This window comes from Schistocerca americana, chromosome 4 (genome assembly GCF_021461395.2).
Source record: "Schistocerca americana isolate TAMUIC-IGC-003095 chromosome 4, iqSchAmer2.1, whole genome shotgun sequence".
NCBI classification, from domain to species: Eukaryota; Metazoa; Arthropoda; class Insecta; order Orthoptera; family Acrididae; genus Schistocerca; species Schistocerca americana.
In genome coordinates, this window is record NC_060122.1 from 426,770,976 (window position 1) to 426,787,777 (window position 16,802).

At 42.3% G+C, this 16,802-nt stretch overlaps 1 protein-coding gene across 1 annotated transcript in view; it reads left to right on the forward strand.

The window, feature by feature from the left end:
- LOC124614040 overlaps nt 1-16,802 on the forward strand; it is a 422,676-nt gene that overhangs the window by 379,023 nt on the left and 26,851 nt on the right. The window contains exon 6 of the mRNA XM_047142870.1: nt 13,342-13,392. Coding sequence (XP_046998826.1) covers nt 13,342-13,389 — 48 coding nt within the window. The 3' untranslated portion in view covers nt 13,390-13,392. The remainder of the gene's footprint in view (nt 1-13,341; nt 13,393-16,802) is intronic.

Consider the following 16,802-nt stretch of genomic DNA (forward strand, 5'->3'; position numbering starts at 1 on the left):
GTTGAACAGCTGGTCATAGTATTTTTCCTCATCAGTGTATATCGTTAGGCGCAATATTTTTATGTATTTTCTCTTTGCAAGTTGTCTGTGTGACATAATTAAGAAATAATTTCATGATGCGATTTTGTAACATATCGGCGTACCTCTCATCCATCACGGTAGCAGTTACAAAACCAGAATCACGCATTTCCTCCAAGAAAAAAGGCCCGATAACGGTAGATGTGGTAAATCCAACCCATACCGTGACTTTCGCGTCGTGCAATGGAGTTTCCACGACAGTTCTAGGATTTTCGATAGCCCAAATCATGCTGTTGAGGGCGTTGACAGACACTCGGAGCGTGAAATGAGCTTCGTCGGCCCACAACACGTTACTCAACCAATCGTCATCTTCCGCCATTATTTGAAACGCCCACACCGTAAATGCCCTCCTCTTCGTTAAATCGCCAGGTAACAGTTCATGATGCCGATGGATTTTGTACGGATAACATCGGAGGGTACGCCTCAGTGCCGGTGCGACGTGCGACTGCACGAGCGCTGACTTCCCCGTGCATAGACGAACCCGCTACAGTCTCCATTTCTTCCTGAACTGTCTCAGCAGAATTACGCGCCTTGTGCTCAGTCGACCACTACGGGGTCTATCGTGTAAACAACCCGTGGCTTCGAACTTCGAAATCATTCTCGCCACAGCTGCATTTGTCAACGGACCTTTAGCCGTTCGAATCTCCTTCCTATGGCAAGGCCGCGCGGGATTAGCCGAGCAGTCATGGACTGTGCGGCTGGTCCCGGCAGAGGTTCGAGTCCTCCCTCGGGCATGGGTGTGTGTGTTTGTCCTTAGGATAATTTAGGTTAAGTAGTGTGTAAGCTTAGGGACTGATGACCTTAGCAGTTAAGTCCCATAAGATTTCACACACATTTGAACATATTACCTATGGCGATAGGATCATAATGCTGAACTAGCACATTCCCCATTCCGATAATACAGCTTCACTAAATGCGCCTTTTCAGGTAACGTCAACATAAAAGCTGGCGCATCTGATTCTCTCATTACAGCTCCTTTTATACACGATTGTTATGTGTAGTCACTGACGTTTTGCTGTCCAGCGCCATCTGTCGGACATTTTGTGAACCCTTTTTTTTTTTTTTTTTTTTTTTTTTTTTTTTTTTTTTTTTTTTTTTTGTTCTGATAAAACCCCGTGTCATTCCAAGCATGTGTGTCAATTTTTACCTCTCTATCTACATTATTTCGTGCTTTATTAATTTTTCAAATTTATACTTTTTTTTATCACCCGGTACATGTTTTCCCCGGTGAAATTTTACGTTTCCTGGGTGAATATATCCCTTGGAACTGTGAAACGTATCAATTCCTCGAATGGTAAAGGTTTTATACACCACTCCGCTAAGCTGTCACATATAACATTGTTTATTTTTATTTATTTTTTGCGAGTTTTACCATTTAAGATATTTTTAACGCAAACGTGCCAGTAAAATTTTAAATGATGACATGTTCGAAATTAGGGAGCTCGCCTGACCAACAGTTTCTACTGTTACTACTTCCGCATTGACAATACGATACTCCCGGCCTCTTCTTATATTGGCAGGTCCGCCTCTCATGGCATCTAGTGGTCAGTACCGCGTTATATAGGGGTGATCAGGTGTATCTCAGGAACCTACCTTGGACGTATCGGGTCTATAACTCACCGAAGCGCTGCTCTATTACTTTCCTAAGGTAAACCAACACGATGTTGAACAGCTGGTCATAGTATTTTTCCTCATCAGTGTATATCGTTAGGCGCAATATTTTTATGTATTTTCACTTTGCAAGTTGTCTCTGTGACATAATTAGGAAATAATTTCATAATTCGTCGAAATAAAATTCTTCTCTGTTCCAGCAGACTGAGCGAAAGAGTGCATAATGATAGATTTTTTTACGAAGAGGAAAGAACGAACTGAAAACCAATAATTCATTAAGTTTTGGCAGCAGTCCCACGCGACCGTTTACACAATGATAAAGAAACTCGTGGAATTTTTAGAATGAAAAGGACGTATTTACCCGAGTAGTTCCGTTTTTTACCCACAGCTGGCGTTGAATTGGCCCATTGTTTAGTTAGTTTATTGACAAAAACTATTTTTGTTAACTTTTTACTACGAAGATGTGCTGGAAAATAATGCCCCCGAATTTTTCAAGTGAAAAATATTGAAGCTTTCCAGATAGAACAAAGTACGTTACTAACATTTTACGTATTTACTCTTTATGTCCATGTATTTGCAACCGTCTGCGCTAGATGGTTCCAAATTGTAGCGTGTATCACGGTAGTATGTATCGTATCTATGTGGGTGCGAGAGAAACAGCGTGCTATTGGAGCACCCTCTCCAGTAGCTTAACAATACCAGGCCACACACGAGCTCTGGGACATCTGCAATAAACCGACGCCTTGGGTTCACTGTCATCCATCATCCTCCATACGGTTCCAACTTCGCCCCATCCGATTTTCATTTTTCCTAAACTTAAAAAATACCTTCGAGAACTTCACTTTGATAATGATGAGGCTGTGCAAGCAGAGATGAGTTGTAACTCAGTCAACAAAGTCGAACAATTGTACAGTGATGGTATCAACAAACCCCGTCCCTTCGTTGGGAGAAACGTGTTCGTCGCGCCGGCCGAAGTGGCCGCGCGGTTCTGGCGCTGCAGTCTGGAACCGCGAGACCGCTACGGTCGCAGGTTCAAATCCTGCCTCGGGCATGGATGTGTGTGATGTCCTTAGGTTAGTTAGGTTTAACTAGTTCTAAGTTCTAGTGGACTAATGACCGCAGCAGTTGAGTCCCATAGTGCTCAGAGCCATTTGAACCATTTTGTTCGTCGCCAGGGTGATTATATTGACAAATTTGTAGACATGAAGAATAAAGATGTACAAGGATAATAATAAGGTACGTTTAATTAAAAAATCTGTAAGAGTTTTTACGTAAAAAATTCGAAGGCACTACTTTTAGCAGGCCGTGGCACATATTTTGGGTGACTAAACATTTATAGTTCAGAGTTTTTTTGTGAATTGTCTAAATTTGCTGTTGCACGGGAATTTTGAAGGACCAAATGCAATTTTATGCTCCTGTCGTTCAGTACAGCTCACTAAAAGTGCAAAGAGATCAACGTTGTGGTCGTCACTGACAGCCAAGATAAAAAATTCTGAATGTGCAGAATGTTCGCTTGCACGTGCGAGAAGCAGTAGACCCAGAACATGTACTATACTATAGTTCTGTGCGAGATCGAACAACAACCGATGCACAAGCGGCAGCTTCTGCACGTAAGAAATCAATTGCGTCTGAAAATTTAAGAAAAATGGGGTTTGTTGTGAGACTTTGCAGCAGGTACTTAGTATAACCTCAAGAGCCATCTTGACAAAATTCAGCACCTCTACCTCTTCGGAAGCTAACAATATACAAAATTATTTTTTGACAAAGGAGAAAATACGACCTGGTCTATAGACGACCTGTTGGCACGGGAAGCACACTTCTATTTATCGCAAGTGTACCTTCACGTAAGTATGGCTTCAAGACACAGGCAAGTGTGCGGGAACACTTTAGGATCAAACGGTCAGTGTAGTAAGGATTCACTGCCCCTTTTGTTATAACTTCCGTACACTAAGAGATCATTGCAAACTCTTCTGTCGCAGCATAAGGTTACGATGCCATATTGAAAGCTGATTGTTATATAGAGCAGGACAGCACGTGGTGCTGCCTCAAAGCGACGATGAGTCCGCGCAGCGTCCCCCTTACAACGGGAAGGAGTTCGGAAGTCAATAGAAATTGACCGGTCAGTGAATTGGCCGTGGGAAGTGACAGTCTGACGTGTGAGGGTCACAGTGGCCCTTCCTTTGTTTCGCGAGTGCCTCACATTTCAAGACAATCTGGCCACAGTCACAATTGTGTAAATGTAATAAATTTCTGCAGTTGTGTATGCCATTAACTCGGATGTTTTATAATCCGCATCCGAAGTCCAACAAAACTGCATAGTTTAAGCCCCGTAGAGACCTTGTAGTAGGTAGGCTTCATGCGAATTTTTCTACATTTATAGATTTGACACCCCCGCTGCAAGAGAAGCACGTGTATTCAATAAGTTGCCTGTCTTGGTTACTTGGATGCTTCAGCTAATCGGACCTCCCCAATCTCTCTGTTAGGTCTTTCATTGCACAGCGAGCTCGGCCTTCGAATGCAAATGTGAAGTGTGCACTACTCGTAAACAATTAGTACTGATGCCTAGTCCGTACTGAACACGCACAGTCTAGCGCGACACGAGCCTTCTACATCTACATACATTCTCCGCAATCCACCATACGGTGCGTGGCGGAGTGTGCCTCGTACTACAACTAGCATCTTCTCTCCCTGTTCCACTCCCAAACACAACGAGGGAAAAATAACTGCCTATATGCCTCTGTACGAGCCCTAATCTCTCTTATCTTATCTTTGTGGTGTTTCCGCGAAATATAAGTTGTCGGCAGTAAAATTGTACTGCAGTCAGCCTCAAATACTGGCTGGTTCAAATGGCTCTGAGCACTATGGGACTAAACATCTGTGGTCATCAGTCCCCTAGAACTTAGAACTACTTAAACCTAACTAACCTAAGGACATCACATACATCCATGCCCGAGGCAGGATTCGAACCTGCAACCGTAGCAGTCGCGCGGTTCCGGACTGACCGCCTAGAACCGCTAGACCACCGCGGCCGGCGCCTCAAATGCTGGTTCTCTAAATTTCCTCAGTAGCGATTCACGAAAAGAACCCCTCCTTTCCTCCAAAGACTCCCACCCGAGTTCCTGAAGCATTTCCGTAACACTCGCGTGATGATCAAACCTACCAGTAACAAATCTAGCAGCCCGCCTCTGAATTGCTTCTATGTCCTCCCTCAATCCGATCTGATAGGGATCCCAAACGCTCGAGCAGTACTCAAGAATAGGTCGTATTAGTGTTTTATAAGCGGTCTCCTTTACAGATGAACCACATCTTCCCAAAATTCCACCAATCAACCGAAGACGACTATCCGCCTTCCCCACAACTGCCATTACATGCTTGTCCCACTTCATATCGACTTGCAATATTACGCCCAAATATTTAATCGACGTGACTGTGTCAAGCGCTACACTACTAATGGAGTATTCAAACATTACGGGATTCTTTTTCCTATTTATCTGCATTAATTTACATTTATCTATATTTAGAGTTAGCTGCCATTCTTTACACCAATCACAAATCCTGTCCAAGTCATCTTGTATCCTCCTACAGTTACTCAATGACGACACCTTCCCGTACACCACAGCATCATCAGCATGTGTTCTTCTTGACCGTCAAACATAACCATCCCATTACTACCACTGTTCACAATATTTTGCCTATCTGCTGTAGGCTTATTACCGTTTTGAACATTTTGTTCAGTTCAATATGGAGCACACTTATTCGACAACCACTATAAGAAACATCCAACTTCTTTGGTGTTTAATGGCCAAGTGACTCATCCCATTATTGACAACATTTAACAAGCTAATAATATTAAGTTGTCTCTTCCTCTATGAATAGATGATGAATGCAGTTAGCCGCTAACTTTGTGTAATGTCTTGTCTGTATAGACGTGTATCTGTTGTCTTTAAGACCCTTTCACCTTCACACATAAATCTATACAGTAATGTAAGGGCCTCCCGTGTCTTGGCTGATCCGTGATACGACAGGCGAAAAGTTATAATAATGGAGGATTATTAATATTATCTCTATTTTCATTCGCTCTCTCTTTTTCTCTCCTTTATCTATCTACAGTTTTTATTATAATATTTTATTACGTGAAATCAGCCAAATAGGATCTTTGGTGGAGTCCTTCGTCTTGGTAATCAGCAGCTGGCTTGCTGTAAAAGATCTTTACATTTATTATTACTGTTAAACACTGTATTCAGTCGGGAGAATCAATCGTGTGGACAATTTGTTCCTTTTACGAAAGATTGCGAATTCCAGATGTGTACGAAGCCTTTTTGGACGATTTAACACAGACTCAGTGATTGCAGGCTCTCTTCGACACAGCTGAAACTTCCCCACTAATTACAGGGCCAACGTGATCATCAAATGGTTCAGAAAAAAAAACTCATTCGTTCATTCACTCCGGAACAAAAAGTCACAAACCTTATTTATGAAGGAAACTGTGTATTAAATCCATCTCCATTACATGTCCAGATCTCCAGTGATTCCACGTCTCAATTATTTTCCGTTTACACTCTCTTTCTATTCAAACAAACCGCTAGTGGCACACAAGTTAATTCGCTCGATTTAGCGAGAAGAAAATCAGAATATGTATCTCTCAGAAATACGTCAATCCCTCAATCCCTACTCCAGAAGTTGTCCTAGTTACCACTCTAACAACCATGGAGAATGCATATATGCATTCTGTTATTTCAAAGAATAAACGCGCTAGAAATTACTTTGGCGTCTCTAGCTGTCGCCGCATATGTTACGAGAAAATCAGATCAGATACTTTGCCAAAGTGAATGAATGTGGATGGTTTGATTGACAATGATTAATTGGTGCGTGGTAGAGGGTATTTTCTGTGGGGACGTTACAAACACATGACAGGCTCTCAAGATAATTTGCTACACAACGTTCATCTGCGTTTGTTGTGCTTCTTCAATCGTTGAGGAACAAGCGGAAAAAACCTATTTCTAAAACCAGTTATTTCAAGGTTTTTAAAAATAAAGTTGTTTGGAAGCTTACCCATTTTATCTTTCTAGGCTTACTGCAACAATTGTTGGCAATTATTGCGTATGTTTAATACATTATGGGCAATTAGAGAAAAAAGGAAAGGAAAACAATGGGACGGGACCATGATTGTTATATTTAGAGATGACCTATGGTTGCTGGATTGCGGTGTCTTACAAAATGCGTTTGCTGATAAAAGAAGACCACACTTTTTGCTTCCCGAACTCTTGATGTCGTCTTCGTACGGGGTGTTTAATAACTGCACACCATATTTTTACAGGAGCTAGTACTGGGTCAGAACTTGAAATAAATGCTGTGAACTTATGCCCGGAGAAAAAGTTTGTTGAGATATCGACCATTCTGCACCATGAACGGTATCCGTCTGTTGATAGTACTGGGGACCCTAACTGGGGCTAGCATACATTTCTTATAAATCACAGCCTCCCTTCTCAAAGAATCACGAATTCGTGCGAACGCACCTGACTGCTCTCGGATTTGACTACCCGCTTGGGACACAACTCCTGAAACGTTTGGATCTTCTTGAATGGTGTGAAGTGCACCAATGTCATTCAATGTCGTCATAGCCTGAAATGTAAGGGATTAAGGTCGAGTAAACGGAGACGCCGTGGTACTCGATCTCCTCAATCAATCCCATCTCTCATTAAACGTTTCTGTTTGGTTACGCAAGAGTAACTTCTCCAGTAGAAGAATCTGAACAACGCCAGCGATTACAGTTGAACGCTGCGAGACGCTAAATCCGTATTGTTCAGGCTGTATAAAGGACCAGCAACCAGCTAGTAGTGTAATATTCTTCAAGAAAGAGAGTCCGAACAAACTGCAAACTCTGCCCAGGAATTGCTACCATCTGCAGTGACCATTTCCTTAATCATTATTTCCTGTACAAATGATTTACAGGATCTCTGATCCCACATTTTGATGCCGTTGGTAATGTACGATTTCATGTTGGAATTCGGTTTCCACCAAAATGAGTCAGAAAAAACAATAAAAGGCCTGTGCACTACTGTATAGCTACGGGCCTTGTCTGACAGCTCCTGTCAGGACTAATGCCACAATGAACATCTGTGGCCATAGCTACGTTGCGAACTGTAATAAGGCATAGCACAAATCACTATGCGACAATCAGCAGTGAAAAGTGATACTAAAACGTACTAAAGCTTTTCGTTATTAAAGCGAATGAAAAAAGAATCTTATTTCTCTGAACGTTGAGGTGCAAGCTGTATCGCCCTGTTTGCCATTTTTTTCGAATTACTGACTTTTAACTCTGTTACTTTTTAATTACTCTGTGTTTTGAGGGAAAATAGCAATAACATGATATTACAGCTACAAATCCAAAAGTATTCGATGATAAGTGAATTTATTTACTGTGTGTTTTGAGGGAAAATAACAATAACATGATATTACAGCTACAAATCCAAAAGTATTCGATGATAAGTGAATTTCCTTGTGGAGATACCAAGTTCCCACAAATTTTTGTATTGAGTGGCAATGACTATACGAATAGACGACGAAAGACTGAATGAAAATAGTAGACTAGAGAGACTGAGGATGAATGAGGTAAAGAGAAGAAAGAAGTTTTTACGAAATTAACTTCGTGTGCAACAGTAATTCTCTGCTCAAAAATGGTTCAAATGGCTCTGAGCACTATGGGACTTAACATCTGTGGTCATCAGTCCCCTAGAACTTAGAACTACTTAAACCTAACTAAGCTAAGGACATCACACACATCCATGCCCGAGGCAGGAGTCGAACCTGCGACCGTAGCAGTCGCGCGGTTCCGGACTGAGCGCCTAGAACCGCTATACCACCGCGGCCGGCAATTCTCTGTTCACGTGTATTGTGTTTAAGGACGTCTCACATTACAGTGCAACAGGGAAGATTGCAGTTTCATAATAAGGGACTGACAGTTCTCGATTTAGTACTCATTAGCGCCTTTCACATTGATACATTGCCAAAATAACGGATAAAATATCAGAACTGTCCCGTCATAATCAGTGAGCAGCTTACTACTATGCAATGTTAGCGATTCAGTGAATGTCGTAAGTGGTCCTTGTGCATTCTCATTCTTAAATCTACAATGACTTCAGCTCTCAATAGCGCTTCGGATAAATTCTGCCACACCAATCACAAGCTTGGGTAATTATTGCACATTTCTGATTGTAAGTGGGTGTCCAAGTGAAGTTCATGGGACTGTATAGCTTATATTTGTTAAAGTCCTCTCATATTACTCCACTCTTATACCTGTATTAAATTTTACTCGCGGCTGACACGAGATCTTTTTCTCCATTTCTATATCTAAGACGCGTTAAAATCAAACACACTCAGTATTTTATGTTGCAACAACAAATATTGTTATTTTGTAAGTTTTTATGTTTCTTTTCCCACATTCTACATTGAGGGCGAAACAACCTGTCTGAGAATGTTACTTAATTTATTTTTTAATGGGAAGTAATTGTAGCTAGTTTCAGTTCAGAGCCGTGCTGTTAGATTTGTTACCGGTAGGTTCTATCAACATGCGAAAGTTCTTTTCGTGAAACGTTGTAAGAAAGTAGTGGCTTTTGAAACAGACTGCAGAACGCTCCTACTGCCGCAAACATACAACTCGTTTGCGGGGTACGTATTGTTACACCCCAGGCGGACACCAAAAAAAATTCGACGCAAGTTCTACCCTGGCAGGTCGCGGAAGCCGAACCGCCTGCAATAGAGTGCCAGCTAGGGGGAAATGCTGAACGAGGTGTGGCAGACACTGAAACTACTGGAGCACGGGGAAACGACAGAGCGCCCAAGTCTGCAAGCGAAGCATAATGACAACGGAAGCCGGGAGCTACCGTGACAAAGCACAGTGTAGTAAGGAGGCCTAAGCACAACGCAACAGTAAGTATTCATGTGCTATGCCAAAAGAAAAGAGCCTCTGAAATGTGCAAGTTGCGAAATACTGTTCTCACCAGGAGAGCTGACTGCGAGGAAAAACCACGACGCACGATTTCATTGCCATCGCCACTGCCGCAGAGTGCACGGGAAGCACCAGTATCAATACCCCACAAGAAATGACTGATCGCAGAAAAAAATGTTCAAATGTGTGTGAAATCTCATAGGACTTAACTACGAAGGTCATCAGTCCCTAAGTTTACACACTATTTAACCAAAATTACCCTAATAACGAACACACACACCCATGCCCGAGGGAGGGCTCGAACCTCCGCCGGGACCAGCCGCACAGTCCATGACTGCAGCGCCTCAGACCGCTAGGCTAATCCCGCGCGCCTCTGATCGCAGAGTGCGGACTGATGACAGTGCGTACCATCAGCCCTTGTGTCAGTTGCAGCTATACAGTTAGAGGGAAGGCTACGGAGCCGGCCGGTGTGGCCGAGCGGTTCTAGGCGCTTCAGTTTGGAACCGCACGACCGCTACGGCCGCAGGTTCGAATCCTTCCTCGGGCATGGATGTGTGTGATCTTAGTTAGGTTTAAGTAGTTCTAAGGGACTGATGACCTCAGATGTTAAGTCCCATAGTGCTCAGAGCCATTTGAACTATTTGAAGGCTACAGAGGTCCGCCCTCGGCATTTCTAGCTGTCTTCAATCGTCTGTGGGGTCACCGGTCTGACTGGAAGGACGTTGCTACAGCTGCCAGATGCACTGGACAACTTCGAGGCAATGCTGATGCGACGCGGGGTCTGCCGTCATCCTGTAGGCCTGCTGGAGGCATGACCTATGTGACCAGGACACTGTCAATCAGCCGCCCTTCAGAGGGAGGGCCTGTGTTGCCGCCTATCCCATTCTTGAGGCCGACACTGATGCTGCAGGCTCCTGGCCTGAGAGCCAGCCTCTGCAGGTCAGCGATTACTTCAGGTGGACCTGGGGGAGTGAACCCTCGGCGCAATCCTTCGACGTCAATGATAGCACTTTGGAGATATATTCGTAGAGTTGGAGGCTGCTGGCGTCCACGATTCGACATCTACTCCGTGGTGTAACAGCCGACAACCGACGCTTCGCAGCACTAGCAGAACTGCAAGTCAAATGCATACCGGTCCTTTCTGCTGACGAGGCCGCAACACTGCCGACTTGGCTGTGGCTTGGTGCTTTCGAAGACATTTCTCTGTTGCTGCCTAATAAATGTGTTATTTCCAGTGATGTTTTCTTGGGGCTTTTGAACGTAGCGAGGTTCCCATCACTGCATCCCGTCCCTCTCTCTTCTGACGACTGCAGGAGTCCAGGACAGGACTCCTGTAGTATGTATACATAGAAGGAGAACGGAAAGGCCGCAAGTCCTCACTGCGTGGGCCCCATTTGCGTAGACATTCAGAGCTATTTTAAGAGAAACTTTAATATGAAATGAGGTAACAGATAAATTGTGTAATCCAGTATAGCATGAAGAGAAGGTTTTTAACAAGAGAAATATGGAAATTATACAAGATGATTTAGTTCTCTCTCACACCTAATTAACACGCTGACTGCCTTGCGGGCACCAGAGGCCACAGCCGAGCCCCATGCCTAAAACTGTGCGCCTGATCTGGCCCTGTAGTGAAACATCCATTACTAAGCATGCGAAACATCCGTTACTAAGCATACGACATTGTTAAAGAACTCGATTTGATATCGCTGGATTATTTGCGCCTTTCATTAACCTGCTTCATCCAGCGTTCCTTCCAGCTACGGGTAGGTTTGATCATCACGCGAGTGTTACGGAAATGCTTTAGGAACTTGGGTAGGAGTCTCTGGAGGAAAGGAGGCGTTCTTTTCGTGAATCGAGGCGTTCTTTTCGTGAATAGCTACTGAGGAAATTTAGAGAACCAGCATTTGAGGCTGACTGCAGTACAATTTTACTGCCACCAACTTATATTTCGCGGAAAGACCACAAAGATAAGAGAGATTGGGCTCGTACAGAGGCATATAGGCAGTCATTTTTCCCTCGTTCTGTTTTGGAGTGGAACAGCTAGTTGTGATACGAGGTACCCTTCGCCACGCACCGTATGGTGGATTGCGGAGTATGTATGTAGATGTAGATGTAGAAGAAGTATCCACATACTGAACCCTCTTGGAAGGGGAAACCCACGGAGGTATAATAACGGGGGGTGCGCCTCAGGTTTAAGTAGTACATTGTTTTGAAGCCGGCACTGTCTTGTTAGTAGGCTCCAAACATTAGCAGACTACTATTTACAATTGCTAGTTCTTAATTTCTGTTGTGTCCAAGCAACAGTTTTAAATAGTAATTATCACAGTGCTTTCGTGACTAACACAGTCTCAGGGAGGCTTTTTCAGAAGGTTTCGTGTTTTTAACGGCATATTTTGATCCAGTAACACGATGCCTGTTTAATGTAACTTTCTTTTTGTTACAAGTTTTACATAAACAGTAAACGAAGTATATAATGTAAAGAGGCTGGTTTCGTAATTCAGCATTTTCCTTAATGTTTTTTCCTTAAAGTTTTGTCTATGTCCTGTTCCGAAATGCCGACAACATATTTTGTTACGTCTAGACAGTTTACACAGCGTTCAGTCAGAGCGCGCTCCTCTTGCCGTAAAATCTAAAGCCAAATTACAAAAATAAAACCACCACAGTAGCAGTAACCTGCGCAACTAAAATTCATGTATGTAAAAGAAATTATTGCTTGAACGAGTACAATTACGAATGAAATGTGATTCCTCTACACTTAAGACCATAATCAGAACAACTAGTATACCTGTAAATGATGCAAGGTGAATATTTTTTATCAAAACACGTCCGCCCGAAGCTAATGTTTGGGACTACTAAAGTGGCAGACATCGGTTTCAAGTGTGTGACGTCATGACGTCTCCCTATGTTACACCTCCACGGGGAATCTCCCCACGTTATACCTCCATGGGGAATCCAAATCCTATAAAATAAACCTAACACGTGAAATCTCAAGTATAGCTGCTTGCCATATGAATAAAGGAGATTGGGGCAAATAAAAAATGCTGATAGGATTGAGTATCATCGTATCTTATTGCTGCCATTCGCTGCGTCGACTCCATTCATTTGTTCAGTTAAATCAGTTGACTCACTACAGTTTCGAGTTTAGATATATCTGCGAGTGGCCGTCTCAGTATTTTAAATTATGTATCAGATTGCTGCAGACCTAGCAGTAATCGCCGAATGGAAGAAAACTGTCACCATACCGTTGATCTACCGCAAGAGCACAGCTAAATTTATTTTAGAAATAACAACATTCGGCTTATACTCTTATTAAAGCACTAGAAGTTTTTAATATACGTGGGGAATTTAACTTTTTTTTTCTTTTTGTTTTTTTTTTTTCTTTGTGTGTGTGTGTGTGTGTGTGTGTGTGTGTGTTAGGAATGTGACATTTAAAAGTTAAACTCACCGTTGCTCCTACTGTTTAATTGTTGTCATATACCTTTCAATTTACAAAACATTTTAACAACTAATATTACTTAGACGTTATAGTCCTCAATGTCTTAGAATTTGTCGTTTAAATAGTGTTATGTGTTCTTCCTTGCATTTACCGTCACGTTAACATTTTTGTACTTTGGTTTTCGTCGTTGCTTTAGTGACATACACATAATGGGATTAGACAGCAGCAGACATGTGCATAAGTTAACTAGCCATTCTGGTGTTCGCAGGAAGTGCTGCACATGCGGGGATCCCCCAGAGGAGGAATGTCTTCGTGAAAGGTACGTTTTGAGAACAGCAGCAGTAAATTTACTATAGTATACAGTTACGTTAATACAAAAACATTCAATCCATATTTTTATCATCAGTACTTTTTTAGAGATCCAGTAAAGCACTTCTACGCATTTAGGATGGTAATGGCAAACAAGGATACACCGAGAGCAAAAATCATCGGATAAGTACCTAAGATGATCGAGACCCTTTTATAGGTGGACAGATTACAAAAACTTTGCTTGGTACAGATTTAACACATAATTAAAGTCTTTGGTGAATACATGGGAGTTCTAGTAACTGCCAAATGTGTCTTGTGCATCAGTATTCAGAACGTTACTGATAGAAGGGCGTGGCCAAGCCCATACATTTACGAGAATGTTCACGTACCACAATATGGATAAATGTTCATGTAGCACATTGTGGACATACTTCGGCTGGCCGACTAGTAGTTGCCTTATATTGTTGAAGTATTGCATTGTGGGGTGCATGAGAAAGGTGTATGTAGGTCTAAAGGCCTTCACTAGTCTTAAAGTAACATTTTATAAGGTACACTATCAGCTCTCACGGTTAGAACAATCTAATTGTAGCCAATCCTTCGTCATCAGACTCTGGAAGTAGTGATAACGTTAAAAGCAGCTTAAAAAACAGGATTTTTTTTTCTTCAAGTTAGAGCATTCATGTGAAAGCTATTGATGTTATTAACTTTTGTTGGGTTCCATCTGTCGTAGTATTACGTGATTATAATAAGTAGCCTTTAGAAAGCTCCATCACCTTTTGTATGCACACTCTGAAGAAAGCATTCATGTGAAAGCTATTGATGTTATTAACTTTTGTTGGGTTCCATCTGTCGTAGTATTACGTGATTATAATAAGTAGCCTTTAGAAAGCTCCATCACCTTTTGTATGCACACTCTAAAGAAGATGAATATTCTATCTGACGAAAAATTCAAGAAGTCCAGCCTTTAGAATGGTTCGCTGACGTCTTTACTACCTAGCCCCGATTCTTCACGTCATAGTAAGAGTACATAAATCTTTATTGTCAGATTACAAACATCCAAACTTGGATACCACGTCCTGTCAGTAGAATTCCATGTTTAATACAAAATCTATGAGAAACACGGAAAGCTATTTTGCAGAAAATATCTGAAATATTTTTCCTAAATAATTAATAGCTTATCAGTATTACATACACACATATTCAGGAAAGAAAGAACACCTTGAACGATTGGAGGTAGGACGTTCATATTCACAGCACCTGTATATTAGAATGTTCTGCAGAAATGACTTGTATTTCAGTCACCTCAGTTTAGTGTGTGTCCTGTTGCCTAGTAGTCGCAGGATCCACCATGGGCCGTGATAACTCTTTCCATGCATGATGGCATCGATGCATATAGGGCGCAAATGGCATCGTGTGGTATGGCCATACATGCTGCATTCACCTGGTTACAAAGTTCACCTGTGGTGATTGGCATTGGGTCACAGTGCTGCATCTGTCGTTTCACCATATCTCACATATATTTGATTGGCGACAAGTCTGGTGATCTGTCAGGTTGGGGCAAAAGACTGACATCCTGAGACACCAAGAAGGCACGTGTTCATGCATTAACATGGGGTCTGCATTGTCTTGCTGAAAAAGGCGTCTGGGGTGTTGTGCAGAACGGATATGGCTACAGGTCGCAGGGTGTCATTCATGTGGGTCACACTTTTAACAGAGCCCTGGACAAGCACTAACTTTGATTTATGGTTGTACCCAATAGCACCCCACAACATAAGGCCTTAAGTTGGCGCTCTATGTCTTGTGCGAATACAGTCACTGATATTCTGCTCCCCCTGTCTGCGGCGAACCAAAATGTGGCCATCATTTTCAAACAGATGCCTTTCGTGTCCCCAGTGACATCGTTCCAAGCACCATTGCCATCTTGTATGTTTCGGCACATAAGTCAAAGGTAGCCAGGGAAGTGGATGATACACACATAACCCATGCCATAATAAACGTCGACTCACTGTCACCCGTGAGACTGTGCGGTGTATTACACTGTTCCACTGTTGTGTCACAGCTGAGCAGGATGCAGATCTGTTCTCAATGCCATTCAGATGGCGTGTCAATCTTCTCAGCAGGTGGTCTGGGTGGTGTGACCTGACTCATCTTGTTGTGTTCTTTCACCTTCTGAGAACCATTCTGCATACACCCATTGCACTGCCGAAAAACTTCGTCCCACAAGAGCATCCCGGATAATGCATCACTTGCTCTCATCCCAGTAATGCTCCTTCTTTCAAACTCACTGATTTGACAGTATGTCTACATCTACATCTACATTGATACTCCGCAAGCCACCCAACGGTGTGTGGCGGAGGGCACTTTACGTGCCACTGTCATTACCTCCCTTTCCTATTCCAGTCGCGTATGGTTCGCGGGAAGAACGACTGTCTGAAAGCCTCCGTGCGCGCTCTAATCTCTCTAATTTTACATTCGTGATCTCCTCGGGAAGTATAAGTAGGGGGAAGCAATATATTCGATACCTCATCCAGAAACGCACCCTCTCGAAACCTGGCGAGCAAGATACACCGCGACACAGAGCGCCTCTCTTGCAGAGTCTGCCACTTGAGTTTATTAAACATCTCCGTAACGCTATCACGGTTACCAAATAACCCAGTGACGAAACGCGCCGCTCTTCTTTGGATCTTCTCTATCTCCTCCGTCAACCCGACCTGGTACGGATCCCACACTGCTCAAGTCACACTGATCCATTACCTTCAGTTTATAGTGACAACGGGAGCTGCAGGTACATTTTATCAGCGATGGTGTAGCCTCACGATATCATTGTTGACCTTGAACCTGCAGGCCTACATGGTTCCAGTGCTAATCATATCTGTAGAATAAACTAATGTACATGTCCTGTGAATATGAACATCCTGTTTCTAGCCGTTCTAGGTGTTTTGTTTTTTCTGAACACAAGTGTAATAAGGATCTGGCATAAACAAAGCATTTACAATAACACACATTTCTCCATCTATTCCATTTCATCAAATTAACAAATGAAATAAATGTACTTAATGTCAACTAAATGAATCATGAGTACAAAATAAAATGCCCAGATGACCTACCTAGTTAAAAATAAATTACAGATGCTTCTTGTTAGAAAAGAAATATGCTAACTTTATTTGGTCTCAGAACAGGTTCTGAATTACTTTAATGGCTATATCCAGATTTAGTGATAGTATACTTACACATAACAAAGCCATCAACATGCAGCAGATTGTGCTTGTAGTTTTGAAAATTTTGTCATTACGTATTTTAAATGTAAGGAAAATTCCAAAAAGAAAAAAAATGTTTCGAAAATATTAATGAAATTTGAACTAACAGATTAGATTGCTGCAAGTCTGTAAAGTTTGAACTTTCTTAGAATCTGTCAGGTGA